This window comes from Haliotis rufescens, unplaced genomic scaffold (genome assembly GCF_023055435.1).
Source record: "Haliotis rufescens isolate VD_foot unplaced genomic scaffold, xgHalRufe1.0.p SCAF_3, whole genome shotgun sequence".
Lineage (NCBI taxonomy): Eukaryota > Metazoa > Mollusca > Gastropoda > Lepetellida > Haliotidae > Haliotis > Haliotis rufescens.
This window is the reverse complement of record NW_025964001.1, coordinates 48,837,675-48,865,369: the sequence shown is the minus strand read 5'-3', so window position 1 is coordinate 48,865,369 and position 27,695 is coordinate 48,837,675. Positions and strand designations below refer to the sequence as shown.

Genomic DNA, 27,695 nt, shown 5'->3' with positions numbered 1-27,695 from the left:
TCACAGTGAAAGTAGGAAGCTCACAATAGTGTTAAAATGATATGTCGTTATGAGGCCTTCGTTTTACGAGCGAAATAGGCCTGAGTTATCCCCCTTAGATTATGACGTAATTGGTGCCAATTCAACTGGGTCCCTGTCTATTCTCAACGCAAAAGATATCAAGGACCAGTTTGCGGTAAAACAACATGGTCTACGACACACTCCGGCGCAGTGGTGACTCAGCATAACACAATTCTGGCTGGCATCTGAGACGCTAGAATCACAAAACTGTACCTACACAACGTGAAGCGGCTCTAACAAAGCATGATGACGTCATAATGTTTATCAATTGGCACCAATGACGTCATATTGCAAGGGGCATAAGCCATGGTGTTTTTGTTATGGAAATAGAACACTTGGTAAATGTGAAAAATATAAATCGTTTTAATGCAAAAAATATGTTAATTAAATATGATGTTTTTATATTTTTGTCTATGACACTTCTATGTTAACACTTTTAATGTGGAAAAAGTACAAGAAAAATTGGTTCATTTCCGTGTGAACTTGCCCTTTAAGCCCCTTAATGCCGAGCGCAAGACAGGGCAACAAGTACCATATTTGAACGTCTTTTGGTATGACGCGGCCGGGGATCGAACCCCGGACCTTCCGATCTCCGGGCGGACGCTCTACCTCTAGAACACGGAGGCGGTCTAGAAAGAAAAAGGAAATATATATATATATTATATAACAGCACAGTAAAGATCTAAACTCGTGCCACATGTCCGTTATTCAGGTATTGCCTCATGAGACGCGTACGTGGTACGAGTTGAAAGCGCTAGCCAATTAAAACTGTGTCCAATCTTACTCCACTTATTTAATTATTACTATATATATATATATATATATATATATTATATATAATAAAATAATAAAGTCCACGTTAGTCCATCATCTTCTTTATATCAGTTTGAGACATAGTACTTTCGCTGTCTCATGACAGCTCTTCAGTGTAACTGACAATGACATATAATATGACGTCATAAATTACAACTGTGACGTCATAATGTATTTACACACTCCGGCGACGACACCAAGTAATTTAAAAGGCAAGTTCACACGGAAATGAACCTATTTTTCTTGTACTTTTTCCACATTAAAAATGTTAACCTCGAAATGGCATAGACAAAAATATAAAAATATCACAATTAATTAACATATTTTACGCATTAAAACGATTTATATTTTTCACATTTACCATGTGTTCTATTTTCACAACCAGAACACCATGGCTTATGCCCCTTGCAATATGACGTCATTGGTGCCAATTGATAAACATTATGACGTCATCATGCTTTGTTAGAGCCGCTTCACGTTGTGTAAGTACAGGTGTGTGATTCTTGCGTCTCAGATGCCAGCTAGCATAGTGTTATGCTGAGTCACCACTGCGCCGGAGTGTGTCGTAGGCCATGTTGTTTTACCGCAAACTGGTACTTGATATCTTTTGCGTTGAGAATAGACAGGGACCCAGTTGAAATGGCACCAATTACGTCATAATCTAAGGGGGATAACTCAGGCATGTTTAGCTCGAAAAAACGAAGGCCTCATAACGGCATATCATTTACACACGATTGTGAGCTTCCTACTTTCACTGTGAAAAAAATGAGTGTATATTTTCAAACACAGATACTAACTAATTCTAAAATTGCGTTTTGTTTAGAAAAAGAAAGAAAGTGATTTTTGCGTGTACACTTCCCCTTTAACGCGTTGATCCGAAAATAATTAACATTTCTAAAAGACAACTCACTACAGCTGAAATAACTTTACTAAAACGGGGTCTAAAGTTCACGCCAACTCCGTCACAGAATCACGAAGAGCTTAAAGTGGACATTCATGCATTTAGTAGAAGACTGAGACTCATGGAATATTTCGAATGCGATGATCAAGAGGATGATGTATCCGTTTCCGATAAAAATTCGATCACAAATAGACTATTATTAAGGAACAAAAGCATGTTCAATCCAAAAAAGAACAGGGATAAATACCTTGATGACTACTTAAACAACCTGGAGAAATATCCTTTACGGAACATCAGGAAGTGCCATGCCAACTTATCACTGGAAGAACGTCAAGCTGTGGAGGATCTTAAAAATGACAAATCGATTGTTATTAAGGAAGCAGATAAAGGCGGCGCAGTCGTAATAATGGACTCGGAATATTATGAATCAAAATTTTATGAATTATTGCAAGACAAGGAATTTTACATTAAAACAGATAATACTGGAAAAATCTGTAATTAAGAAAATTAAAAAACATAGTGAAGACTTCTCTGGAGATCTACACCCTAAGAAAAAGACCACTTAATAAACTGTGACCCGCAGACGGCTAATTTCTACGGACTACCAAAGATCCATAAAAGTAAACTTATAAATAATGCTATTGCCGAACAGAATGCGGAGTATATCGAAATTACCAGCTGTCCTCGTCGATATCATTTTAAAACCATTAACAAAGCATGTACCGAGTTTTGTAAGAGACGATGTAGACTTTCTTACCCACCTGCCCGATGCCGTACCTATTGATGCGACTCTAGCCACCTTTGATGTGAAGAGTTTATTTACCAACATACCCCATGATCTGGGATTGGAAGCAGTTCAATTTTGGCTGAGAAAACATCCTGAGGCTATTGACACTGAATTTTCGGAAAGCTTCATCGTGGAATCTTTAAGATTAGTCTTAGAAAAAAATACCTTCTGTTTCAACGGAAAATTCTATCATCAAAGAAAGGGAACGGCCATGGGAACGAAAGTCGCTCCAACATACCTACACTTGTGATGGGTTGCATAGAGGATATTCTTTACAGGATGGTACACGATTCCATGTGAGAATCCATTGCCAAACATGTGCGCGAAACTTGGAAGCGATTCTTGGACGATTGTTTTTTAGTTTGGCTCTCAACTCGTGAAAATGTAGACATTTTTCTGGATATAATTAATACGCTCCATCCTTCCATCAGTTTTACTATGGAGTTTAGCGAGAGTGAAATTCCATTTCTGGACGTCCTTGTAGAAAAAGGAAGATACTAAATTGAAAACTGATATCTACTACAAACCAACGGACACCCATCAATACCTACAATTCGGTTCATGTCAACCCAGGCATACAAGAACTAACATTCCTTATTCACTTGCGCGGAGAGTATGTACCATCGTGTCGGAAACGGATAAAAGAGACTTAATATTGAAAGAATTGATGGGGTATCTCAAGAAGCTAGGATATCCGCTTCGCGTCATTAATGACGCCATAGAAAAATCGTTAAAAATACCAAGACATACTCTCCTGAAACCTAATGAAAAATCTGTGGGCGATCAAATTATACCGTTTGTGTCCACCTTCAATCCTAATAACTGTGATATCATGCAAGTCATAAGGGAAACCTCCGAATTCTACAGCAAAGTGATAAAATGAAACAAGGACTGAATAAATTTAAAATTATTAAAAGTACCAAGCAACCAAAAAATCTCAAGCAAAATCTTTGTCCATCCAAATATTCTTGTACAGAGAGTGTACCATGTGTAAGTAGATGTAACACACCAAGATGTGGCACGTGTAACATCATAAGTGAAGGTACTACTTTCCTTTTTGCAAATGGCAAGGGTTTCAATGTGAAAGCCGACATGAACTGCCGCAGCAAAGATGTGGTGTATGTTATGAGATGTTCGGGATGCGGCGAAAACTACATCGGTGAAACCGGCATGGAATTAAAAGATAGAGTCAAGGTACACAAACAGCAGATTAGAGACCCTGATGTTCGATGCATAGGTGTCAGCAAACACATTGATGATTTCGGAAACGGGAAATGTACCATTTTTCCGTTTTATAAATTGTTTACAAGTAACAAGCAGCTGAGACTGGAAAAAGAACAAATGTTTATCCAATTGATGAAACCCAAATTGAACTCTAGAATGTATTAACAGATTTCTCATTTCAATCGTAAATGTTACACTGTTACTTTACAAATACTGTATATTTTAATTCAAATGTCTCCCTACAATTGTTAAATTACTTGGGGGACGTTTTCGCGGGCTTGACCAGAAAAATGGTCATGGCCAGAAAACGTGGTTTAGCGTTTTGGCGTTGCGGTCATGTGACCGCCCGGTCGTTCGGTCATGAAAACACACAACCGCGGTCACGACCCGCGACTTGACCAAAGGCGGCTGGTCATAAACTCCGGTCCCGGGACCGAGAGTTGGTCGCTGCGACCTTGACCGTGGCGCGAAAACGACTTTCACCTTGACCGCAGCGCGAAATTCAAAACAACATGGCGGAAGGAGGAATCGGCAGTACTGGGTTGGCTGCGTTGATAGACGCTATCGATGAGCCAAACCAGTTTTTGTTTGATTATTTATTAAGGCCTCAATCTCGAAGAAGATCGTCTTTATTATCAAGTGGCTGTCTTCTTGAAATGCAGCCAGACGACCATCCTCATCATGAGGAGTATGCTGAAGTGATTGTCCCTCGATACTCGACTGATGATTTCCAATCTCACTTCAGGTTGCACAGGACAAGCTTCGAACAGCTGTGTCAGGAATTACACCAAACAGATCCGAGTATTGTCACTACCTTCTCTGGAGGTAATACGCCTGTGTCCCTGGAAAAGTCGACTATGATCACGCTGTGGTACCTGGCAAATCAAGATTCCATGAGGACCATCAGTGTTAAATTTGGAGTAGCCAAGAGCAGTGTCCACTCGGTCGTACACACGGTGAATACCGTGATTGAAAAGATGGCAAAGAAATACATAAAATGGCCTGATGCACATAGGATGGCTACAATTGCATCATAATTTCAAGACCGTGCAGGATTTCCAGGTAAGTAGACAAGTGGATATCCGGATATTTTTCATAGATAATTGTATTCATTTGTATGATTATTTATATTGCTAAACTATCATCTGTTGATCATGTTGAAACATGTCCCGTATATTTTTGTCGGGTCTTAGACTAGTATATAATATATCATTGTATAAGTTGTAACAATATACATGATGAATACACTTTGAATTTGTGTCCTTATATAGGCCTACTTGAAAACCTTTATGTCCCCTTTGACTTTTAGTCTCCCTCCGCTGCATGCTAAGTCCATATAAGTCATTAGCCAGGCAACCTCAGTACAGGAGGACCTTGGGGGTCAGGTTAGAAGTAGTCTGTTGTAGCCTATAAGTGCACATTGTAGAGCAGACATATTTTTCATGCTATCAGGGGGTCATTGGAGCCATTGATGGTTGCCACATTCCCATTAAAGCTCCATCAAGTCACCAGGAGGATTACAACAACAGGAAAATGACCCATACAGTCATCTTACAGGCAGTCTGTGACAGCCATGGAGTGTTTACAGACTGTTTTGCAGGTGAGCAAAATTGTTCATGCACATGGATACATTTTGTTTAGGACTAGATACTGATGGGCCCACTATATATTCTATTTTATTTACTATGTGTTTCACAGTTTGGCAAATATACCATCATACCTTCTACAATTATCCCAGAATGCTTCAAGATTCAGCATGACCCAGTGTTTTGTATCTGTAGCAATAATTAGGCTCATATCTATCTATCTATCTATCTATCCAAAGTAATGTCTTAGAAATAAAGACAAATAAACTGTTTTGTATTCAATCACAATTGTATTTCAATATATTTCAACCTAATTTACAATGAACAAATAACAAAATTATGTTAACAATCTATGACCATGTGTCTGTTTGTTTCAGGAGTACCTGGATCAGCCCATGATGCGCGTGTTTTCAGCCATTCTAACCTGTCTCAGTCTTTTCAAAGTGATGTGGCTCAGCACTTTCCTGATGAAAAGTATCATTTGGTAGGGGATTCTGCATACATGTATGCCCTAAAGAAATGGCTGATGGTTCCCTACAAGGACTATGGTAATTTGAAGATGGCTCATTTAAAATATAACAGGAAACAGTCTCAAACAAGAATTGTAATTGAAATTGCTTTTGGGCATTTGAAAAACAGGTTTCGTAGGTTAAAGTATACTGATTCCGAAATTGAAAACATTCCCCGCATGTCTGCATGTGTCCTACACAACTTCTGCAAGTACTGATGATGTTCCAGACAGTGTAGAGTCTGATGACAGCTACGGTGTAGCAACTCCTCAACCCACTGGCAATACCAGCAGTACTGCTGGCTCACTGAAGTGTGATGCAATTGCCAATTCCTTATAATCATAACCACTCTCATCAGGTGTAACAGTCAACAAAGTGGTTAATTGGCTTTTCATATGCCATTTCAGCTGTAGTCCAAATCAGATTACAGATCTGTGGTTACTAACACATACATGGCTTAAAACAGCCTGATACAAATGGGAGTCATGATGACTCACCACATATTTCGGGGGGAACATTTTCTAAACTCGGGAGTATATTTAACAAAAATTACTCTCAACAGTGAATAACTTCCAAACTTTATCAAAACTATGAACTTATGAAACCTATGACACATTACTGATAACCATGGAAATAACAATTTAAACATACATGTAGTCTGTTCTTATATTATATTCAAACTATAGTGTATGATACAAAAGTATTTTGTACAAATGGTCAATAGTCAGTTTAACAACATGAATTGAATTGACAGGTTGGATTGAGCATGATACTTCATGCTTAAATGGCAGGTTGAGTACAGCATGACACAGCATGCTAAATTGACAGGTTGAGTACAGCATGACACAGCATGCTAAATTGACAGGTTAAGTACAGCATGACACAGCATGCTAAATTGACAGGTTGAGTACAGCATGACACAGCATGCTAAATTGAGAACAGCCTTAAATTAAGCTATTAACTGACCAGTTGATTTCCATAATTACATGCACAATGTAAACCATGTTCATTAAAGACCCAAAATTATATGACTGGCATGTTATTTTGAATATGTTTGTATCGGATATCCCTGTCGAAATATTGGGTTCATTGGTTAAAGTTACAATCAAAACATTTCTGAAAGATAATGAACAGGCATATTATTAGCAGCAAATGTCTGACATATTTAATACCAGCCTTACATGTCATTCACAACAGTCACGAATAGTTCAGCTGTGTAAAAAGTGAAAGCATTGTGAACAAAGAGTTCTGTGAAAACTTGCTATGTTTTCTGTAATAAACATGTGAATATTTTCTTTGTTGTTATAAGTAATTCACATATTGGGGTATCCTGAAGTAAACGACATGTGATGCAACCAGCATGATCAGGTAACCATGGTAACTAACATCCAGGTTATTTAACAGTGCAAATAATTGGAGGATGAGAGCACATTTAACATCCAAGAATGTTAACATATCATGTTTTATGTTTTATTTTTCAAGGCATCAATAAGTGCATACATGGCTTTCATGCGATCCTGATGCTGACCTACCAAAAGTGTTTTCAGCTCATCAAATCGAACCTGTTCTTTCTGTTCCCTTTCCATTTCTAGTTGGAGATCCTCCTCTCTATACTGATGAAGCAGCTCTGTAACAACTGTCAGCTTCCTCTTCTTTGCTTTAGCTTTTCCTGTTGATGGTGCTTCTTGGCAGTCAGCATCCTTGACCTGATTATCATTTGTGACAGCTTTTCTCAAAGGTGATGAGCTGTTTGATGTGATGTCAAAGTTCATCTGTTCAGATGTGTCACCAGGTACAGATGTGTCACTAAGTGCCACAGGACTTACAGTGTGTTTCTGTCCAATGATGGAATACAATTCATCGAAAAAATGTGGCTTCTTCTTCTTTCCTGCTCCTGTCTTGTTTTGATGGAAAATGTAGTCTTTAAACGATCCCTCCAAGTTTCTCCATTTTTGGGCACATCGTTCCAAGCCTTTTCAGCCCTGTCTGAAATCAAGAATCCTTTCTCCTCCATCTGTTGCGCTATTAATTCAAAAACATATTTTGACTTGGTTTTCTTATCTCCAATCAACTTTCTAATTTCAGAACTACCATATATGTCAATCAAAGTATAAGTAGCTTCTTTGTCCTTCTGTGTTACGAATCTAGGGTTCGACCAAACCGGTTGCACTTGTGCTTCACCCGCTTGATAATCTGTAACATAAAAGATAATAATTAGTAAATAAACCAACGCAATATATCTTCAAGGCCAAAGCTACTATAAATCATACTGATAACTGAAATTTGATGGTTTAAAACCCTATGGTACATATGGCTTTATCGATTAAACAATCTTCTTACTATGCACACAGATTTATGTTGACTTCCTGCTGTTCTAAAAGGAGACACTAAACTCCTTGGTCAATAAATGAGTTCTAGACATTATAATTTTCTAATGAAGGGACTTAATTCATTACAGGGGAAGTGGGACCGTTCAAATTGGTCTTAGGACTATCATATTTTACCCCCAATAAATGAGCAGCCCCTAAATATTGTAGAAATTTAAAATTTAAAAAAATAGAACTATCATTTTCTTATGCCCCCACTCCCACATTGTTGTGATAAATTCTTGCAATCTCCCCTGTTTCAATGTCATTTTTTCATGAACCTGCCCCTGAATCTCAATTTTATAATGTACAGGTATTTGCTTATTTTACCTGTGGGGGTTGTCTTTTAGAAATGTTAATTATTTTCGGATCAAGGCGTTAAATTACTTGGTGTCGTCGCTGGTGTGTGTAAAAAAACTATTACGTCACAGTTGCAATTTATGACGTCATCATAAGGATGACGTCATATTATGTCATTGTCAGTTACACTGAAGAGCTGTCATGAGACAGCGAAAGTACTATGTCTGAAACTGATATATATAGAATACTAAACGAGCTCCCGTGTAATACCAATTTTATGAAACGAGTGAATAGTTCTGGTATCTGACGAGCGAAAGCGAGTCAGATACCACAACTATTCACGAGTTTCATAAAATTGGTTTTACACGAGAGCGAGTTTAGTATTTTATTTATTACTTGTCATTTATAATGTTTTTAAAATTATACTGTTGAGTGTAAATAGGCTGACACCTACACGATCCATGGCATAATCCAATTGAGTTTAACAGAATAATACTTCAAACACGTCAAAAGTTGAAACGTATGAATTTAATATCATACAATGGTCCAGCTTTAGAATTCAGGCGTTCGTCACACAAAATTATCGTAGTGCTAAGGCTATCACAACTCGACATAATTTAACTTAGACTAACGACTGTCGTTGCGCTAGAGTACGATCGCCTTGTGGAACGGGGCCTTGCAGCTCAAAGTTTACAATGACGTCACAATACCCGATGACGTAATTTGTTGAATTTTGTTGCAAGATCCATCGGCGAAACAATGCCATGTGACGTCAGCCTAGCAACAAGGTTGCTGGGGTCATCGAGTGTGCATAAGCTCCTCCCAGTGATCTATCATCTCCACACACAATGTCGTTGAATACGCCAAGGGATGTTGAGAGCTTTCAATATTTGTTCGTGAAACGTGTTCCGAGAGTACATAAGCACGCGTTTTGGTATGACACAATGTGTAATAAAGCTGTATGTTTATTAAACGGGTGATCTCTTCACGGGCAAGTAATAAATATAGAATACTAATAAACATACAGCTTTATTACACATTGTGTCATACCAAAACGCGTGCTTATGTACTCTCGGAACACGTTTCACGAACAAATATTGAAAGCTCTCAACATCCCTTGGCGTATTCAACGACATTGTGTGTGGAGATGATAGATCACTGGGAGGAGCTTATGCACACTCGATGACCCCAGCAACCTTGTTGCTAGGCTGACGTCACATGGCATTGTTTCGCCGATGGATCTTGCAACAAAATTCAACAAATTACGTCATCGGGTATTGTGACGTCATTGTAAACTTTGAGCTGCAAGGCCCCGTTCCACAAGGCGATCGTACTCTAGCGCAACGACAGTCGTTAGTCTAAGTTAAATTATGTGAGTTGTGATAGCCTTAGCACTACGATAATTTTGTGGGACGAACGCCTGAATTCTAAAGCTGGACCATTGTATGATATGATTCATACGTTTCAACTTTTGACGTGTTTGAAGTATTATTCTGTTAAACTCAATTGGATTATGCCATGGATCGTGTAGGTGTCAGCCTCTTTACACTCAACAGTATAATTCTAAAAACATTATAAATGACAAGTAATAAATAAAATACTAAACTCGCTCTCGTGTAAAACCAATTTTATGATCGGGCGGTGATCCTTGGTCTTCCAGTATGTCGTCGGTCATCTGTAGTGTTGGTGGTCTGGTACTGGTACTGTTGCTTGAAATGCATTGCCTACTTGACGGGCAGTTTGTCCACTTTGCAATCGTCCAAGGGCTTGGTGTCGCTGATTTCTTGTCAATCTTGGCATGTGCTAGCAATCCAATAACGAATGAATGTTATCCAATCTGGGTGGATTTTTATAGGATCGTTTTGTTGATGAATTTTCATCATGGCGCTTGGACCACCTCTCGGTACCAAAGTGCAATAGTTTTGAGTGTTTTTTTACTGCATCCGTTGTGACCAGACATGCTACGCTTGGAACAATTATAGGAGACATGGTAAGCTGAGAAGCAGTTAAAGCACAATCTATTTTTGGTCACGAAATCTATTCACCTCTCTGAAGTTTGTACTTGTCACAGGTAAATATGGCATGGTCACCATTGCAGTATTTACAAGGAGGTAATGTTCTAACAGTTTGACTATTGTATGTCACTGGACTTGACACTTTGTCCCTTTTGTTCAGTCCCAGTTCCGAACACTGGGTCATTGGCTTCCGCTGCGACGGTATCGATGAACTCTGTCAGTTTAGACATCCAGTTATCTTCAATCTGTGTACTGTCTCCTTTCTCCATCGACCTTGTAGATGTGGTGGTTACTTCCCCACTATTTTTCTCATTCTGACCTGGTTGTCCATTTCACTAAGTCTACCCATGGCAAATAAAGTAACCACACAACTTTGCCTGAAACACCACCTCTCAACTCTGCACCTGATGGATTTAGCAAACGCTTCTGATTTTGCCACCTGTCACTTTTGACAAAATGGACCTCTTCCTGAGTTCTATGTTTTATTCTACCAGATGCTGATTTGATAACAGGATTTTCATGATCACTTGAATTGTATACTTCCTCTTCAGCTATAATGGCTGCAATATCTGTTTCAATCTGCAATGTCTCCTGCAACTGATCTCATTCCATTTGCTTAAATTATATTTCTTGATTTTTTGTTAAAGCCTCAGCTCTAACCATCAATGCTGCTTTCTTAGCCACAAGTCTAGCCTTACTACTGGTCGAGGATGCATGCGAAGTCTTTCACGCCCTGGTAACCTGACTCACTGAATCCCCTGGTTGCATTTCTTCTAGTAGCTTAGACTTATTATCACGCCAAAGCATATTATCTGAGCATAACTGTTCAAACCGGTCCTTCACTCTTAAAAAGTATGTTTCAAGTTCATCACATTCACTCTGGTGGAACTCTACTGTATCAGCCTCTGTCTACTTCTGCTATGTCTGACCGTGCCTTCTCCTTTTGCAGTCCACAGTTATGGAACTCTTTGCCTTTAAATCTGAGAAACTCTGCTTCTAAGGAAACGTTTAAGTCTCTCCTCAAAACCCACTTCTTCACTTCAGCTTTTCAATAGATCTCCTGATTGTTGGCATATGTACATAGACATTACATTTTAACTTTGTCACAGCGCCAGTGAGCAACTGTCGATGGATATTAGGCGCTTTACAAATCAATTATTATTATTATTATTATTATTATTATTATTATTATTATGATCACATTCACTCCTATTTTCTGAAACAAATGACTTAGACTCTTGAGTTTTGACTTTTAGTCTATCGAGAGATACCTATAATTTGTCAAGTTCTTCATTTTCAGCATAACTGTCTGTATGTCTGGTTAATATTAGCATATTTAATGCACTTTCAACCCTCCTGAATGCAGATAATATGCCTGCCCTCTCCCTTGTGAGCTGAATTAACTTTTCCTGCTTGAAAACATCCATATTTTCATCTGTCATATTGATTTATTCTTCATCAAATGTCAAAGAACACTTCTGCCACAAAGGAAATTTTCTTGAACTAATATTGTTGTAAGGTTGACAAAAGGGGGTTTATCTTCCACTCGTTTATTCTGTTGTCCTAGGTGTTACACTTGAACACATATCATCCTGTGCGTTGTGCTTTGAAACATTGAAACGGTTCAAGCTGAATACAAAATAAAGCAACCTTAAGATAGTTAACAAATGTTATATTTAGGATAACACTTTCTTAGTAAAGTACAGATTCTCGTACTTTTTTGGGTTGAGTCCCGTCCGGTATTCGAACCCACCTAATCGCCAGCACACAAAGTCAGTGATCTAACCCACTCAGCCACCGAAGCTTCCACAAAAATGAAAGTCCGACAACTGGTAGTCTTGATCAGGTACTTTGAGTACCCCTTTGACAAGTGTTAACTGGCACAGCTAGCCGAAAGCTTTGACTACATAATGTCATTTAGAAAGTGGTCAAATGTAACAAATGTTATATTTGGGATCACACTTTCTTAGTGGCTGTGGATGGCTGATAATTAACATTTCGTTTTTCCAGAAACCTTTTCCAATGTCTGCACATCACATACTGAGACACATTGAACATTTTAGCTACCTCTCGCTGTGTTCTACCAGTACGAAGTATGCCAATAGTCCTTAGGCTTTCATCACGCTTTGGACAATGCGTTCCCAATCCAAACACAACTACTGCATTAAAAAGGAATTATAGTCATTACCTGTTACCCTGGGTAATGAAAATCACTGACGACTCAAAACGATCTGAGGACCTTTAACTGAAGTAGCAGTTATTTTTCAGAGCGGATCTGTCTTCTGACGATTGATCATAACATTTATATGCCATGATCCCCTACCTGTTTTGCAGAGTATATTTAGTTCTTATTTGGCAGACACATCTGAAAAAGTGTTGACAGCTCAGCAACCAGAGACTTCACTTGTCCCATACTTGTATATACATGTAGCTGCACGTGTCTTGACCCTTGAAATTAATTTGAGTCATCGATATTCGAGTCCATATGTTTTACTCGCCAGAGCCCTTTTTGCAAACACTTTTTATCATAATAGTTAATCCAACTGTAATTATAACTCTGGTATAAGTTACTTTACTTACTGATAGAGTTTCAATTCCACCATTTTCATACACAAGCCTTAGAGATTTCTCGAACTTCTGATGCCGCTGATGGCACTGTCCGTTACCGAAGTTGTAACCAAAGGCGACCCAGGACTGATTGACAAAGTAGATTAACCTTTTTCTCAAAAGACAATAAAATGGCCATGAGAGGACCATAAGCGGTTGTCCTGAAATGACACGTGTGATCATGAACTCAAGTAATAAGGCCTGATTGAATCAGATATTATACATATTACTTGAACATTTCAGGTAATTATTAATTATACGTTTTAACAGTACATATATATTACATGTTAAAATAGAAGGAGACCCACTTTTTACATTAAATAGGAACACATTAGGAATTCAAATTCAGCTGACCTCACTGATAGCTATTTATATTTTCATGGTCTGACCTCTATTCGGGTACCAAGCCCAACACATAACACCAGCTGACTATCAGCTTATCTGCAAGATGTACTTGCTATAATGAATATATAGCCTCGGTATTAAACCAGTCCAGAAAATGAGTCAGAACAATCACACAAATTCACTGCTTAGTGTCTTACATGAACAGAAATAACTTCCAAATATTGTTGAGAAAATTGGTAAAAACTGAGTGTCTAAGGCTTGTGCATGACAATGGTGGAAACTCCATCAGTAAGTGAAGTAACCTATACCAGATTTGTATTTATGATTGGATTAGCATGGACTCGAATACCTGACAACGATATTCAAACTAATTTTAACGGTCAAGACACGTGTAGATACCTGTATATTCCAGTATGGGGAAAAAGTGTAGTCATTGGTTGCTGACACTTTTTTTCAAATGTCTGCAAAATAATCAGATTTAAATATACTCTGCAAAACAGGTTGGGGATTATGAAATATAAATGTTATGATCAGTCAAATCATTCTGTGTCATTAGTGTTATTGATTTTCATTATTCACAGTAACAGGTGAGGTCACTATTGTTGCTTTAATGCAGTGTTTGTGATTGGATTGGGAATGCGTCGCTCGCAACGTGATGAACGCCTAAGGGTTATTGGCATGCTTCATACAGGTAGAACACAGCGAAATGAAGCCAAAATGTTTAATGTGTCTGGGACTTTGGAAAAAATTTCTGTGGACACAAAATGTTACTGATCGCCCGCACAGGTCGCCCTTGGCCAGTACCGATTAATCAGAAACCAGGCTTCATGAAATCATGTCGACGCAGCCAATGAAATCGCTGATAATTTGCGCGGTATCTCCGGATTTCCAGATGCGTCCAGCTGAACGTCATGCGAACGCCATCATCAGGCAGCAAGACAGATTTGAAGGTGGGTCTGTAATGATTTTGAGCGGGATCACTATAACTGCCAGAACGCCACAGCATATTGCCCATGGAAGGGGTCACTGGACGGGACTACAGATACAACCTACTGGCGCCTCATAGGTAGCCATGCTGGCTCACATTTTGTCTTTCAAGACGGTAACACTCATACCCACAGTGCACGCATCGTCAATGACTACCTCCTGCAGCAAAAGGTCACCTGCACCATTAGCCGAATTAGACTAGGTGCTATATGATGAGTGACAAGACATCCTCAAATTGTCTTTTGGTGTTTGGCCAATGGTGAGGGCATGACACATTATTGATCAAGTCATCTCAACCTTCTAATGTTTTAATTCACACCCCTGTCGTCTTTCTTATATGTTTGCAGCCTTACAATACACGACATATATGTCCTATTGATTGCCATGCTATTACACCTAGTCCTTCCTTGTTCTTATCCATTCATTATCATCACTCGATACCGCTTTGTATTTCTATAACCCATTGGTTATTTTCGAATATCCGCTACCTTTTTGGGACAGTATAGTAACATCACCGAAGGCCAATTTGTCAAAAATGAAAGCACGTGTCATCTAAAGTTTCACGAGAGAACTATACGTTAAATGCTGGACGTCATTGATAACTTCTATGAGGAATTTGCGGATAGAACATTTAGGCATGAATAAGGCAAGGGCACCATTCTTTGTATTTCTGTTAGCATCTTTTGTTTGAACAGTATATACCCTATTGAAATAATATGCCTTCCAATATATCCCTTCATACACTATACACCTGAATGTATTCAAATTATTTGGATATGTGACTTCTGGGTCACGATACTCGCTTCTACTTTTTTCATCATGTGTTAGGGCTTATTGGATTATACGTCTGATAGATTTTTCCTCATACAATTTACTTTAAACTGTTGTTTTTTAAAAGGCTCTTCACAGAAAAGATTAGCTGGCATGTGTTTTCAGAAAAAATACAAAATACAAACCGGCAGAATTAATCTCTTTATTACAAGCTAAGCTAAGTAATTAGACTTTCTTGTTCCGAATAAGAAGTGGAGTGATAATAATGTTCAGCTAGAAAAATAGAAGTCAGGATCTTAAGTTTGGGTTTTAACGTCGCGTTCAAGAATTGCGACGTGCATGTGCGTGCGTGCGGACGCGCGCGCGTGTGTGTGTGTGTGTGTGTGTGTGTGTGTGTGTGTGTGTGTGTGCAAACCGATAAAGATTATTAGAGTATCTTTTAGGGACCTACTTGCAAATGTAAAAGAAATTGTCCAACTAACATAAAAACAGCAAAATTACTGATATCCAGTTCTGTAGATGACTGCGCTACTTTGATTAGATTCTTCGTTGTTTTATGCTGCATTGACCAATATTTCAAGTACATAATGTCGGTATATAAATATCTAGACATGACCTGGAAACTACTGACTGAAAGCAACCTCAGCAAACACAGCAGTGTAACCACCTGTTCCAGTTGGCCACCTCGTATGACAACCAATAGAGTGCTTGGGATGTATTCTAACCTAGGTCCCAACGTTTTTGTTTTAATCTGGAACTACGATGTTCGTCTACATATTTTAATACAGGAGTGTAGGTCCCCAAATCTAAGGCATTGTTATAAGGGCATGTAAGACTTTCTGTCAAGACTAATATCAGTTCATACGATAACAACTGAGGAATGCTGATTTGAGGTAATTAAGTGTTTACTTTTACTTAATTCGCGAATGCTCCATCAGATCTTCTTCCATTCTTTTTGTGGCTTATGTAACAGAAATATCAATTATTCACTACCAATAATACCTGCTCTATCCTATGAATACAATGTAGTTAACTTGCACTCACAAGGATGATCGGATATTATCCTGTAGTATTGTACTACGTTAATCCTGCTTAACATCAGACATACATGCATAATGTGCACTCTTGACTTATATTTACGTTTCTGCTTGGTTTCTGAATGGTTTGAATAAATGATCCACGGCTCAAACATCGCAAAGAAGACGCAAATAATTAATATTTCTAAGGAAACGTTTCATTGTCTTTCAGTGACATACTGATGTCCGGTACCTGACCACCCGATTCTGTTAGTCGCCTCTTACGACAAGCATAGACGCGTTTTACGGCAAGCATGGGTTGCTGAAGACCTATTCTACCCCGATCTTCACGAGTCTTTTGATTTTGGACATGCAACTAAATAAAAGCAAAAACCCTTTTCCATTATTATAAAGCTCAAAAACAGAGTCCGTTGTTTTATTCCAACAATGTCATAAGCATATGTTTTTAAATCACTGTCAATCAGTAATGGTTGACCTAACATTTCAAAACTCTGTTAAATGTCTTCAGTTTATCATGCGTTGTATCTACTTCTACTGAGTATTGGCAGCAATTCGTGTTACAAATTCATCAACTGGCAAGTATATGTCATGAGGTCAGCTGATGCTGGTGCTATGGTAACGGCTGGCTCGTGGAACCAAAGCATGGACTCTGATATTTGGTTATCACAATTTGTATGGTGATCATTGTCTTCTTACCTAGGCTGGAGGACACCAAAGGGTACATTTATTGAAAACTATTAGTCGTAACGAAATGTAATTGTACACGCGGTGTAGTGTTTTCTATACAAATATGTTTTTTGGACAGATTTAACTGCTGCATGGTACTCGAAATCGTCTTGGCTTCTAGGTTTTGGTTTCACTGTGTTTGCACCCTTGCTTATGACCCAATTTGCCTTTTTGAGGTACCAGGAGCGGTCGGGTAGCCTAGTGGTTAAAGTGTTCCATCACCCCAAAGGGCCGGGTTTGATATCCGACATGGGTACAAAGTGTGAATCCGATTTCTGGTGTTCCCCGCTTGATATTGCTGGAAAGCGGCGTAAATCTATACTCACTCACTCACTCACTCACTTTTGGGGTATCACTTAATGTCGAATGATTGCCTCGCTTTTGTGTACCTCATACAGCTGCTGAACAAAAGTTTGTGTAATTCACATTTGAAAGAAGTGACATGTTATCATTCTTCCAATATTTTCTGTTTAACACATTTTGAATGCGTATGCCTTTGTCAGTAGTATTGTATGTAGCTTTTCGACGGCACTTCGCCGGCACTTTACACAAAGCTACCATTCGAAGAGCAAGTTGCAAGAATGTCCCCCGTAGCGCGGATTACTCGACGACTATAACGTCGCCGCCCACGGGCGGTTTACAAAATCACACGACGCACAGCACGCACGAATGTGTGTGTTGCGGGGGAGCACAAAACAAAACCGTTCCATCATTTAGCTGAATAATAAAGCAGATCATTCGCTCTATCGACGGCAGTGTCATCAATTGTCATTTGCACAGAGTTGAATCGTTGTACCTTGGGTTCTTTACTCATCCAAGAGTCATAACGTTCCCCTACCCGAACGTTGAAGAACGCCTCTATACAGATGAGAAGTAGAAGGCAGATCTACCCTCTAGTTTCTTCTGGTTTACCGCCAAATCACCAGTATTCAAATAATAGTATATGAAGGAGTCAATCTCAACATCTCCTCTTGACACAACAGATTCCCCAGGGAGAGATCCAAACTATTTTTATAGCCGTGTCGTGGTTATTTTCGTGCCCGCAAGTTTCGAATTGGTATCTGTGAAACATGCGCTTGACTCCTAGCGCATCCATCCTGCAACACAACAGGACAACCAGTATTCTATATATATATTACATGTACACCGAGTGAACATTTACCTCATTTTTGTGTGTATATATATATAAACCTAACTACATACACGCGCGCAAGCGCACATACACAGATTAATACTACTTTTGCTGCAGCTACGTCAAAATGGAAGGATACACGTTTACAGATGAAGTTGAATACAGTGACGCTGTGATCGAACTGGAAAGATTGCTAACACAAGCACAGGCTATAGTGCTTGGTACTAAAGTGTATTAATTCAAACCAGAACAATCTTCAAATGAGAGTGTTTTAAAAACAAACAAATCATTCAAACAAGCGCATTTTTAGGTATGGAATCGAATAGACGCGGGATTAGCCAGGAGAAACGGCGGGATTATATTCGTGAAGGTCCTTGTTTGCAGAAAATCTCGTCACGCTTTCTATTGAAATATGAATGTTCGAATTACAGAGACACACACTTCAAAACATCGATTGGGAGAAAACATCTACGAGAACTGGTATACAAAATAGTGCTGTTGGAAAAGAGATTCTCTAATTCGGATTGAATATATTAAAAGAATATAAAATAATGAAGACAACGTATGTTGATAAATATCTCACGAAGAAATACTTTAACACCGAAAAGTCAGGCGTACTGAAGCCTTTTAGGGCCATGTGTGAGATACTAAGTTGAAATTTCAAGATACTAAGTTGAAATTAGTTGAAATTTCAAGATACTAAGTTGAAATTTCAAGATACTATACTTCTATTTCAAGAAGTTGAAATTTCAAGATACTATCGAAAAAGATTAAAAAAGAATCGTGTTATAACAAGCGGACCATTCGTGCAATTCGATGTTGATTTGTGTGATGTTTCCAATCCCGTGAAAGTCAATAACGATAATAAATTCATTCTCATTACTATTGACGTGTTTCCTAGATATGTTTGGGTTCAAACGATTAGAAACAAAAAGGCTAAAACAGTTGTGAAAGCGATGGAGAAAATACTTCATAAGTGTGAAAAGAAACCACTTACAATCAGAACGGATAAAGGCGGTGAATTCGTTAATACATCCATGAAGAAACTATGTAATGAAGAGAATGTGAACCATTTCATCGCGCAAAATTTAGAAATCAAAGCGAACTACGCTGAAAGATTCATTAGAACTTTAAAATTTAAATATATTTCCTATAAAATAAATCAACGCTTCGTAGATATACTTCAAGAATTAAAAAAAATACAATCACACCTCTCATCGATCGCTATTTGGATTATCACCTAGCGAAGTCGATGAAACTAATCAAGCAAAATTATGGATGAAGATATATAATAACAGTTCAAATAATAATAAGAAAAAAATGAAAAAGAAAACAAAGCAAACTACACTAGGTATTCCCCTTTTCAATTTAAACTCTGTCAACTTGTGAGAGTATCGCTTAATAAGAGAACTTTTGAAAAAGAATACCAAGAAAAGTGGTCCGAGGAATTATTCAAAATAAACGATCGAGAAAAAAGAGACGGCGTGTCTGTTTATAAGCTAATCGATCTGCCAGTGCAAGGAAGATATTCAAAAAGTGCAAAGGAGTAACTACGACGATGTGTGGCACATAGATAAAATTTTGAAATCAAGATCTATTAAAACAAACGAAAACAAATGCGTGAAACAGCTATACGTCAGTTGGAAAGGATACACAAAGAAATTCAATTCGTGGATTAATGAATCAGATCTGGTGAACGATGGTGTTTGATCAATGGTTTGTGTTAAACAGTGACAGCAATATGGATTACTTTAGTGATAACAAACCGTATTCATTCACGATTCTTTTGAATCAACCATAACATTTAGATGGCTATTGGACCATAGCTTTACGCGAAATATTCGCAAAATGCAAAGGTAAAAAGAAGTCAACTTCAATGAAAACAAAATCGACAGATGATTTAGTATATGTTTACTGTTCATTGTGCGATCCAATTTTAGTAAATGATGTAAAGAAACCACTGCTTCGCGTAGCGATATTTTGACTGTTGTAATTAACCAACCGTATTCTTTGAATACAAGTATTGTTAATAACTACTTATCTCTATATATAACGAATGCTGAAGGTGATTTAGCCACATTTCTAACGAATCCAGTATCGGTAACGTTACAACTGAAGCGACATCTATTCATTGTTTAAGTAACACAATATGAGAGAACATAAGGAATCTATTTTATACGTTCCCAATCCAGATAATTGGGTTAAGTACTACAACGTTCTAGCATCCGGTAAGATTAATCCATATAACAATCTTTCGAAAAAAAACCGTGTAGCTTTACTTAACACTTACTTAATGTCTCTTTGGATAACATTTACCAAGAAAACAGAGCTAGTAGCATCACAGTTGCTTTCGTTTTATCGAAAGCTGCGTCTGGAGACTTAACTAAAGATCAATTTAATTTCCAAAACTTTCAACTCGGTCAAATCAGTCTTCTTTGCGATAGCATGACTTACGGTGATGCAGGACCCATGAAGATAACCTTGATAAAACGAAAGGACAAAACATGATACCTATGTACTAGAATTTGATGCGTTCTATCCGTTTGTAGCTTGGCGGTTAAAATAGTATCAACATTACACGAAGTGAACTAGATGAAGGTTATGCTATCTATGTGTTTCCATTAGAGCCCGTATTTGGTCCCACATCCAATGGTAATTCTTACCTGAATCTACAAAACCAAGGCTGTTTAAGATTAGAGTTGCAGTTAGCAACGGCTTTAGTTGATAGTTACTTGTATTGATTACGTGGAGTTCCAAGAATCTTTTTCAAATTGATAAGACCCGCAATATAATTCTTTGATAATGAACAGAAATCAATTGTAATGTGTTATTTCTTGTGATAGCGAGTTGAGATTACATTTGTTAGGAGTTATAGCTATCAACGAAATAGGAAAACTTGAAAACTTGAAAACTTGAAATAGATAATAAATTGCAATACCCAAAGGTGTTTATATCAGACGTATTGTTGATGCAAAAGTTAGACCGAACACAACAAAAAGACTACTGCTGCGTATAAGAGGTATAATACCAGTTGTATTGAAAGCGATATATCCACTTCTCATTGACTAGGAATCATCAAACGATGATAGTAATTGCAAGGATGAGGGTGTAGAGGATAACGACAATGGTGCAAGACTTAGTATTGATTCCGAAGGATAACTACATACAACTACTTAATGAAGCTCAAACGAATAGAGAACACCAAGAACAAGAACAAGAAGAACAACAACAGAGCGATGGACGTAGCAAAACAGTGGACAATATTTCCACTCATTTAGATGAGTCTGCGAATAATCAAAAGAGAAACTGTCACATTGTTAAGACTCGACATATCAAAGATACTCAAATCAAAATCCCTAAGAAAATGAAGAAATTGAAATGGTGTCCTTATTAATCACGCTTGTTTAATATCTTTATAGTGATTATACAAATATAATATTATTGTACATGAGGATATTATATTTATAACACCAATATTTGTATTAATTTAAATTTTACTCAAAACCAACATTACATACATTGTACGGTGATATATGAAAAATAACACATAAATAAATAAATATAATATGATGACATCAATGTAGTTTGTTTCATGTTATGGAAATGCTTATTACCTGAAAACGCATAACAGTAATCCGCTATGCAATTGTCACTTGTAAACAAACCGCACAATCAAGTGATGACGTAGAAAATCATCTGGTAACAATAAGAATAAGAATCCATCAACTCAATTCAAACATCAGAAAGCGTAAACAAATGTTGAAAACTGCACTATGGCAATTGCATCCGAAACAACACAATTCGAAGAATGGTATTAATTATACATGTAGATCTTGTTCAAAGCAATTTGCAAAAAGAATATTGTTACATTTCCACCAAGGGTTGCTATCATTATCAAATATGGAGTTCGGATATAACAAAAAATGAACCCTGTTCGCTGGAAATAAAACCATCTTGGTTTAATTTGAATGGAGAATTAATCAATAAACCGTTAATGGAGATTTATAATCTTTATAGAGATATTATTCTTCGACAACATGATAATTCGCAAAATATACACCAAACATACAACTTCCCACTCGCTCGCGAAATAACGAATCATGGTTTTGATTCTCAAATGGATTATATTTTTAACGACCAACCTTCATCATTTAAAATATTATTTTCTTTAGGTATGATACTACAAAACATAGTTACAGCTGAATAAAGATATTTTATACCCTACAGCAATAACACCCTTTTCCCAATCCCTTAAAAGGTTTACGATAGAAAAACTTACAAAAGGGTTTTAAACAAAATAAAACGTTCTTATATGGAAGATAATAGACCTAACACAAAGACCTAACACAAAGACCTAACACCAAATGGCGAATTGTCATGTTAACAAATATTACATATACAATATATATATATATATATACTCACACGCAAAAGAAACGCAAGTGGTTTTAAGCAAATAGGTAACAAACACGGAGCCATGAACTGATACGAGTTTTAGCATGTAGTGAAGCCTGATGGTGTTATCAATATTTTGGGTTGCATTTATTTTGGAAGTAAAAACGCAACATAAAAAACGAATCGCCAAAACGCACCATTTCAATGAATATGTGGGTATCATGCACCAATTTCTCGCGAAATCGAAAATTCACGAACTGTCACGAACTGTAGTGGGTATAAAACTGTGGCCGATTCTTGGACCTACCACTCCTTGGTCAACAATGCCACGCCTAACTCAAATTCAGAGAAACCAGGCTATCGGACGTTTGGAAGCTGGAGAGTCTGTCCAAGATGTTGAAGGTCATTTCAACGTTGACATAACCACAATCTCCTGCATCGATACAATGCTACACAGACCACAGATGACCTTCCTCGGAGCGGTCGTCCTAGGGTCACCACACCTCGACAAGATCGGCAGATTACCCGTCAACACCAGCGACATCCGTTCCTAACTGCAAGTGAAAGTGCTCGACAGACCATAGGAACACATAATCGACACATTAGCCGGGACACTGTGATCCGACGTCTCCGTTCCAACAACCTCAGATGTCGCCGACCAGCACGTCTTCCTGTTCTCCAACCACGGCATCGACAAGCACGACTTCAGTGGGCACAGGGTCATCGCAATTGGCGTCATCGTGAGTGGAGGCGTGTCATCTTCTCTGATGAAAGTCGCTTTTGTGTCTCCCATGCAGACGGAAGAGTCAGAATTTGGCGGCGTCGAGGTGATCGTTTCGCTGACAGAAACGTTGTGGAAAGGGATCCATGGGGTGGACCTAGCGTCATGATATGGGCAGGGATTGGACTTAATGCGAGACTTGGACCCATGTGCTTTCTGAATGTGGGTCAAGGTCGGGGACACGGCGTCACTGCTCAGCGGTATATCGACCAAGTGATCAGACCCCTAGTTGTTCCATTTTTTGCACAACATCAACAACACATTTTCCTGCCGGACAACGCTCGTCCCCATGTTGCCAGAGCTACCATGGACTTTCTGCAACAACACAACATCCGTGTTCTAGCGTGCCCAGCCCTCAGCCCTGATCTGAACCCCATCGTACACTTGTGGGATGAGGTTCAAAGGCGTCTGTACAATGTGCGCCCAGTCCCTACAACTGCCGATGAACTACGCACAGCTGCTCTGGATGTGCACAGGAGGATCCCTAGGGCCTTCACAAATCGTCTGATCCACTCAATGTACAGGAGTTGTGTGGCAGTGATCAATGCTAATGGTGGTCACACCAGGTATTGACTGACATTTTGGGTATTGACCCGAAACTGTATATATATATATATATAAAACATCTATCATTCTTGGAAAAAAGGAGGTAGAGTTTCTTAAATGTTTGAAACTAACTAGAGGTTTAATCACATTCCCGTTAAAGAAAGATAACCTGTGTATGTTTCGTTGTTTAGCTTATCATCACAAATTCCATTCTTCTCGTAACTCAAAACAACTCGATGATAGATGAATAGAGAGAAAAACCTTACAATTGTTCTCTAAATGGCGGAAGTAAAAAGGAACAGATTTTAAAACCTTTAATGGAATTCGCGTGCCTGAGGATGTACCTAAATTTGAAGAAGTGTTTAACGTGAAAGTTAATGTATTCGTCGCTGACAAAGCATCTGAATCTGTTTATCCTATGTATCTGTTATGTTTGAATAAAAAAACAGAGCCATGAACGTAAATTCTTTTAAAAATCATTTATCTTATATAAAAAACATGAAACTCTTCATGCGAAAATATAAATGTAGAAGTTGTGAGCAAATGCTTTTCAACTTAGTGGCGCATGAAAAGATACGAGCGCGTTGATTGTAATCGGAGGACTAAATCTATCCCAGTGGTTATTTTTCACGAAAGATAACGATATTTGAAGGGATTACCGAGGACATCGGAATACTCATTCCTCTTGAGTTATGTTTTTTAATGATTACTTTATGATGTTGGACATGGAAGCTATGCTGAGTGAAACAAAAGGGGACCCAACGAATCAAGTTAAATGGACGCATCGACATCAACCTATATCCGTTAGTATATGTAGTAATGTACCAGGTTTCACTTCACACATGTGTTTTGTAGATGCTGTAACTGGTGATTTGTTGGAAGACGATGAAAACGATAGCTGAACACGTTGTGATTTTGATGTTGTTGAAATATGAACACATCTTAAAAGAAATCGAAAAATACATAGCTAAATGGAAACCTGGTGTAGACAATGTTAACAACAGCGAAACTATTGGAAAAGCAGGAGATCCCTCTGAAGCCATGTTAGATAGAATTTCAAAACTAACATTTAACACGAACAGTACAACAATCGAATTCGGTCGCTTGAAATGTTTTGGGATTTTTGTAAATAAAGTTACGGAAGCTTGGCGAGCGGGTGACAATGATTCTGATCTACACATGATTGCTGATTGTTTTAAGTTACTAGGAAATAGTGCTTATGGCTCACTTATACAAGATCAGGAAAATCAACAATCATGTATCTATCTACATGGGTTTGAAAAAGCTCGATTGAAAGTGAATAACCCAAACTTTGTATCTGTATCTGAATAAGAAACGGAGGAATATGAAATTCTACTTGCTGAGAAACATTTTACAATACGCGAAATTGCGAATGTTAGAATTTTACTTCGATTTTATAGATATGTTTGTTGATAGGAGAGATTTTGAATGTTTACAAATTGATACTAATAGTCTTTACATCGCAACTTCCGGAGAGTCTCTTGTTGATGTTATAAAACATAATATGAAAGATGAGTGCAATCAAATGTTGGCTGGTTTTTGCATTCAAACAGATATCGATCCCAGTTATCATTTCATGCCAAGAACATGCTGCCCTTTAAACATAAATAGAGACAAGCGTACTTTAAATTAGAAAGTCAGGTTAGTGAGATGATTTCACTGAACTCGAAAACGTACGAATTCAAACAAAATGATTCAAAAGTAAAAATGAGCTGTAAGGGTTTAAATTACAAAAGCTGTAACCACTATAGTGGATACTTTTAAAGGTGTTTTAGGTGATCGGAAGTCTAAATCAGCTATTAACATCGGAATACAGTTATACACATATCAACAAGAACGATGGGGTCTCTCTTACTTTTACTGCAAACGAGAAGTTCAGAGCGATGGGAAATGTACACAACCGTTGAAAAATGATGCTAACTCCAGTTACAATAAAATAGAAAACATTTGCTTATAATCAGTAAGCACAGCATCGTGTTACCAGATGATTCATCACTTGATTGTGCGGTTTGTTTAAAAGGGACCGTTGTATAGCGCAGTACTGTTATGCGTTTTCAGGTAATAAGCATTTCCATAACATGAAACAAACTACATTGATGTCATTATATTATATTTATTTATTCATATATCACCATACAATGTATATTATGTTGTGAAGCTAATACCCGGTGAAGGCTCAATAAACGCGCATTATTAAAGCCTGTTGACTTAAGCGACCACCTATCCCCTTTCAAGGATTAGTACATTATCCATCCTCCGGGTATTAAGAATGAGGAAGAAAACAAAGAGACGGAAGGAAATATCGTGTAGTGGTACATAAGAAGTATTAATTTCTTGTTATTGTTGTTCATTCGTCGAATTGATAGAGAACAATTGCGATTCGTCAATCCAACGGAGAAATATCGGACATTTATCTTGCAATATCTTGGAGCTGAATATTTCGAGTGGTATCGTCCTAAATTTGTTGTACGATGCTTTGTTCGAGTAATTCCGAATGATGATTACACGTAAAAACGAAGATACAAATGAGATATTGAATCTTTCTATACCAGCTGTAGTTAGATTGAGGACCATTTTAAACAGAATTCATACCAAGTGTATTGTCGAGAAAAGAAAATTTGTGATTGATGATAATGAAATGATTATTCCAAAAATATGTATGAAGAGTCCAAATTACTTCGCAAACCCACAGAAATGATTTGCGGGGTATATGAAGAGCCTCAACGCGATTTCAAATCAGAGAGGAGTTTATTGACGTTTTTGCTGGTTCAGGTGAGATGTTGCGTCGATTGTATAGAATTCAGTCAGATAATACTAATCTGATACCAACATGTATGGTAATACGATTGAATCAAATATTTGAAAGTTGGTATTAACTCCAATGGCCTCTTGAGGTTAAACATTTGGAAACTAGCGACGAACTGGTAACAAGACGAGAATCTCTAAGAAGTAAAGCGTTTAATTCGATAGTGTCTGATTTAACTGAAGCACATGTTTGGGAAGTATGCACTGAGCTTGATTTGTTTTGAGCAAACGATGTCGATGGTTAACCGTCTACTCGTCTCTCCTTGTGTGTTTGTGTGTGTTTTCTAGTTTACACGACTGAACTATCTCCATCAAAGAAAGATGACGGATGTGACTAAAGTCGTGTTGTTTGTATAGGCGTTCGCGTGCATAATATATACTGAACCGCAAAAGAAACGTCACCCCGTGTAACATTGCATGAAAAGTTGTCATTTAAATATCTGGGTAATCTTTTGTCAAAGTTTCTAAAATTTAACATTACCTTTTCCAGAAAAATGAAATTTGATGATAAAATAAAACAAAGGAGATGACAATAAAGCCGATCGCCCAAACGCATTACGGCAACAGCCATGGTAACCCGATGCACGTGTTCCGTAAAAATTGAAATGAACATGCGTTCCCCCATTTCTTGCCCTATAAAAATCTACCCAGATCGGATAACATTCATTCGTTATTGAATTGCTACCACATGCCAAGATTGACAAGAAATCAGCGACACAAAGCCCTTGGACGATTGTAAGCTGGACAAACCGACCCCACTGTCACAGGCCACACCGAGGACTCATTCTGACACCACGTCATCGCCAGGACCGTCTTCAGTGGGCAACACAGCACCAACATTGGCGCCACCAGCAGGGGAGAAGTGTCCTCTTCTCAGACGAGAGCCGTTACTGTATCTCAACAGCAGATGGCAGATAGAATGTGGCGACGCCATGGGGAACGTTATTCGGATGCTGGTGTTGTTGAGAGACTCGTGGAGTG

The 27,695-nt window shown here is 38.1% G+C and overlaps 1 protein-coding gene and 1 long non-coding RNA gene across 2 annotated transcripts; both read left to right on the top strand.

Annotated features, from left to right (window-relative positions):
* The first annotated feature begins 4,234 nt into the window (after window positions 1–4,234).
* On the top strand, window positions 4,235–6,219 carry LOC124149722. Its single transcript, XM_048403447.1, has 4 exons — window positions 4,235–4,750; window positions 5,238–5,385; window positions 5,749–5,919; window positions 6,110–6,219. Exons 1-4 carry the CDS (start codon window positions 4,298–4,300, stop codon window positions 6,217–6,219), a joined length of 882 nt encoding a protein of 293 aa, XP_048259404.1. The 5' UTR covers window positions 4,235–4,297.
* A 7,489-nt stretch (window positions 6,220–13,708) lies between these two features.
* LOC125384438 lies at window positions 13,709–16,709 on the top strand. Its single transcript, XR_007223255.1, has 3 exons — window positions 13,709–13,801; window positions 14,406–14,463; window positions 16,520–16,709. It is a non-coding gene; the product is annotated as an uncharacterized LOC125384438 (long non-coding RNA).
* The last annotated feature ends 10,986 nt before the right edge of the window (window positions 16,710–27,695 follow it).

Coding starts and splice junctions, on each gene's coding strand:
- LOC124149722 (XM_048403447.1), top strand. CDS start 4,298: ATGGCGGAAGGAGGAATCGGCAGTACTGGGTTGGCTGCGTTGATAGAC. Junction 5,386..5,748: donor GTTTACAGACTGTTTTGCAG/GTGAGCAAAATT, acceptor TGTTTGTTTCAG/GAGTACCTGGATCAGCCCAT. Junction 5,920..6,109: donor GGTTCCCTACAAGGACTATG/GTAATTTGAAGA, acceptor ATGATGTTCCAG/ACAGTGTAGAGTCTGATGAC.